Consider the following 4,435-nt stretch of genomic DNA (forward strand, 5'->3'; position numbering starts at 1 on the left):
AAATAATGTTTTTTGAACCTTAAACCGCATAAACACATTTCATTACACCAAATACACAAAATAATGTTATTTTTATTAGCATCATGTGACCCCTTTAAATGTGTTTGCTGCCTTGCTACCTGTTTTCTTCCCAGAGCCCTGCTAGAGAATGAGAAAAAGAAAAGGGAGGCAACAGAGAGAGAAAAGGAGAGGGTGGAGAGAGAGAAGCAGGAGATGATGATGAAGCTTCTCCAGTTTGAAGAGCAGACCAAAAAGGTTGAAAGAGGTAAGAAAAAAAGTCTATTTTTCTCTTCAAAAAAGTAATACATATTTTCTTTAATGGTCTTGTTTGAAATTAACATTGAAATCCCAATGAAAACTGGAATGTCTTGTATCACCCTGAAGGTGTATATATATATAAATGATTTTTAAATATTTAAAAATCAAATATAATTATTATTTGTAATAATACTTACATTGCATTATTACATTGCACATTTTATTGTATGTTAAATATATATTTAATTAATTCAATTTAGTTTTAAATATTTAATATTTAAAAAAAAACATAAAAAATAATGATTTGTAATAATGCTAATTATCATTATTATTATTAATATTATTATATTGCATATTTTATACAAAATGTATCACTGCAGAATGCTGTGATTGACCACCATACTAGTACATGCTTGCAATAAACGATGTTGTATAATTGAATGACTGCTGCCCACTTATGGTTGATTTTGTGTATTGTTCAGATCTGAAAGAGCAGTTTGAGAGGGCACGGATACTGGAGGAAGAGAGGCGGCGGGTCGAGGAGGAGGCGGCTCGTCTGGAGGCTGAGAGACAAGCGGCGCTGATGGCTAAAGAAGAGCTGGCCAGGCAAGCTGAGGACCAGATGAAAACTCAGGAGCAGCTGGTGAGCGGGAGACACCTTCACACACACAAAACGCACCTTAAACAGTGACAGACTACATATACTGTGATGAATTGTGTAATGTAATTGGGAAGACCTTTTATTTATAGTGAACTGAAGCTTGATTGTTTTTTATACATAGGCAGCAGACCTGGCAGAATACACTGCAAAGATTGCCTTGCTGGAGGAAGCCAGGAGAGTCAAGGAAGAAGAAGCCAATGAATGGCAGAACAGGGTGAGTTTTGAACAGTATACACTACTAGATTAATGACGTTTTTTTTTAATGTGTCTATTGTTGAAATCATAAAAGTGGAAAATATAGATACATTTTTCACCTTACAATGGACCTCTTCAATTCTCTCAGGCTAAAGAGGTACAGGACGATTTGGAAAAGACCCGTGAGGAGTTGCAGCATGTTATGTCGTCTCCTGTGGTTGCTGCCCCCATGGCTGCGCCCATGTCCCGGGCCATGATGGAGGAACCCCTGGAGAACGATCATGATGATCATGAGGAGAACAACAGCACCTACAGTGCTGAGCTGCAGGTGGAGGGCATTGAGGACCACCGCAACGAGGAGGAGCGCGTCACAGAGGCAGAGAAGAACGAGCGCGTGCAGAAACAGCTCATGGTAACATGCCTATCACGTTTCCTCAAGCATGAATCTGGATTAGTAGCAAGGATTGTGATTCATTCCAATCATTCATCGAATTCTGATTCTGAAAAACACCTAAAACACAATCAGATTCATTCATTGATTTGTTCAGTAACTACTTCTGGAGGTTCTGCAGTTTTTGAGGATTATGATTTATTTTAGAATTCATTCAAGAGATTTGTTCAACACAGAGACGTTCGAAATTAAAACTTGTCTTATCTTATTTTCAGTTACATACATAACACTTGTATTGGGGATTTTGATTCATCTTAGTGATTCATTGAATCTTTTGAAAACCTAAAAACAGATCCAGATTGGTTCACTGATTTGTTCAGTAACTATTTCTAGAGGTTATGTTATATTTTATGTTTTGAGGAGTTTGAGTCATATCATTTATTCAGGAGATTCGTTTAAAAACAGAATTGTTCACATTTGATCCGTTTTAAGTTCATTCACATGCATTTACACACATTACACTTACTTGCAGTGGGGATTTTGATTCATCTCAATGATTCATTGAATCTTTTGAAAACCTAAAAACAGATTCATTCACTGATTCATTCAGTAACCATTCAAGAGAGGTTACATTTTTTTACACCAGTGAGTGGTGTCCAGTGAATTTTTTTTTCTTGAAGATTGAGTCATTATATCATTCATTCAGGAGATTAGATTTTTTTTTGTTGTTTTTGGAAAACCTTAAAACTGATTAGTTCAGATTAGTTATATTTCTGTAGGCTACATTGTTAATCACGTAGGCGGTGACCAGTAAGTTTTTGTTTTTTTTTGAGCATTATGAGTCATTTTAGCATTTGTTTTGGAGATTCATTCAAAAACATATATTCTTTCATTATTAGTCTTTCAGGACTCATTATTATCCTTTGTTCTCAGTGACTCAAATCAGCGACTATAAAGAAATAAAAAAAATGTAATAAAATCAGATTTGTTCATTGATTTGTTCAGAGAGCTGAGTGTTTTTTTTTCTTTCAACGATTTACAATTTGTTTAAAATTTCAATTCTTATTAACCTTATATTAGTCTTCGTTAAAAGACATGACACAGTGTGTATATGAACAACACTCCACATTCATTTGATTCATTAATGAACAACACATCTCGTTCAGTGGACTGATCTCAAATCAACACTTTCAGATCAAAAGCTGTTTGTTCAGTTCTCAATTTTTAATTTCACTTGTCCCATTTGGGATGTACATTGTGACTAACTGTATCTTAAATTGCTTTTAGGCCCTGAGCTCTGAGCTGGCTGAGGCGCGAGATGACTCTAAGAAGACTAAGAACGACATTCTGCACAATGAAAATGTACAAGCCGGGAGGGACAAGTACAAGACGCTGCGTCAGATCCGCATGGGCAACACCAAGCAGAGAATAGATGAGTTCGAAGCCTTATAATGGCTGATAAATTCTCCAATAAACCTCGAGTACCAGCAGCACTTGCTGTTCAAAGGTGAATTTATCTAATTGCCACAAATGGCCTCATTTGTCCTTGTCATTGAAAAGACTGGATTATTTACACAGTCTATGCACACTACACAAGTAGTGTAGGGTTTTTTTTCTGACAAATATGGAAAACACAGTTATTCAAGGCACTAAAATAATATGTGTATGTTGTTCAAGTTTGCCTTGAGAACACTCTTGAGATCTTATTTATGCTAATTGTGCCAAAGGCTTTGGCTTGAGAAATCATGTCATCTTATATGGGAACCTTTTTATTAGTGCTATCTTAAGATCTTTTGCATTCAAAATGTGGTGCAGCTTCATGTTGTGTCCTGAAACACATCACTTGCTCACAAAATGGAGGTTTTATGTTTAAAAAGGCTGAAAAGGACAAATCCAAAAACAAAAAGTGAAAATATATTACGATAGAGAATTATAGATAATTAACATGAATGTGATCAAATAGTGGCCATAACAAACAAGTCAGTTGTTTTTAACAGATTTTGATTAAAGAAATGCTGCATAGTAAATTAGATTTGTATATTTTCTATGTAATATTTGAAAATAAATATATTGATTTGAATTAATTCTGCTGTCCGGTTACTGTGAGACGTAAAATGTATGGTTGTTGTTGTTCTTTTTACGTTTTGGTAAAGGTTGTTTTTCAAATAAAAGAAAAAATGCAATCTAGGACGACAGGAGCACAATGTCTTGACAGCGGGATTGTTCAGAATAGCAGAAAGGTCTGCGTTGTCTGTTTATCCAGATGTCCTCCACTTATGCTGTGACCATTAAAAGAACTACAGTTTCATTCGCAGTGATGTGCAGAGAAGCTGTTAGAGGCAAATTGTTATGCAAAGTGTGCGCCTGCAAAAGCCCACAAGGACCACTGATATTTACTCAAGGACTAGAATGTTAATTATGTTGCTAGACAACAATTTGTGAAGCCTGGAAACCATTTGTTGAAATATGCAAAGGGTCAGCTAACAGTGCACGGGGTCAGGATTACTGTGTTCCATTGGAAAACGTTTCAGCCTTCATTAGCTACAGTGGGTTAGTTCCCTGAAAGCCTCCCATAAAAAACATTCCATGGACTACATGTGCAGTGTTTTGACCATATATTATATTGGTAAGACATTACCAATTTACTTACTGATTATTAGATACAGTTATTACATTCAGGAATCTGTGCATGTGCAGAATGTTGTGAATTATATTAATAAGACAACTTTTATGATACTTTTTTTATTGGAGATACCTTATGTGACTGATTATTAGATACTTTTTTCAATTTAGGAATCTGTGCATGTGCAGTATGTTGTAACTAGATATTATATTGGCATTAATAAAGCATAAGCAAACTCTTAAACAAGAATTGTCTGCAGAGCTGGATTTAACCCTTGTGCTGTGTTGAAAATCATTTACATAATTTG

General features: G+C 35.3%; 1 protein-coding gene across 1 annotated transcript in view; it reads left to right on the plus strand.

The window, feature by feature from the left end:
• LOC107664503 (radixin-like) overlaps nt 1–3,385 on the plus strand; it is a 21,066-nt gene extending 17,681 nt beyond the window's left edge. The window contains exons 10-14 of the mRNA XM_016455090.1: nt 135–265; nt 741–901; nt 1,041–1,133; nt 1,263–1,526; nt 2,793–3,385. Of these exons, the coding sequence (XP_016310576.1) occupies nt 135–265; nt 741–901; nt 1,041–1,133; nt 1,263–1,526; nt 2,793–2,957 (814 nt within the window). The 3' untranslated portion in view covers nt 2,958–3,385. The remainder of the gene's footprint in view (nt 1–134; nt 266–740; nt 902–1,040; nt 1,134–1,262; nt 1,527–2,792) is intronic.
• The last annotated feature ends 1,050 nt before the right edge of the window (nt 3,386–4,435 follow it).

The sequence above is a fragment of the Sinocyclocheilus anshuiensis genome, unplaced genomic scaffold, assembly GCF_001515605.1.
Source record: "Sinocyclocheilus anshuiensis isolate Anshui unplaced genomic scaffold, SAMN03320099.WGS_v1.1 scaffold167, whole genome shotgun sequence".
Taxonomy (NCBI): domain Eukaryota; kingdom Metazoa; phylum Chordata; class Actinopteri; order Cypriniformes; family Cyprinidae; genus Sinocyclocheilus; species Sinocyclocheilus anshuiensis.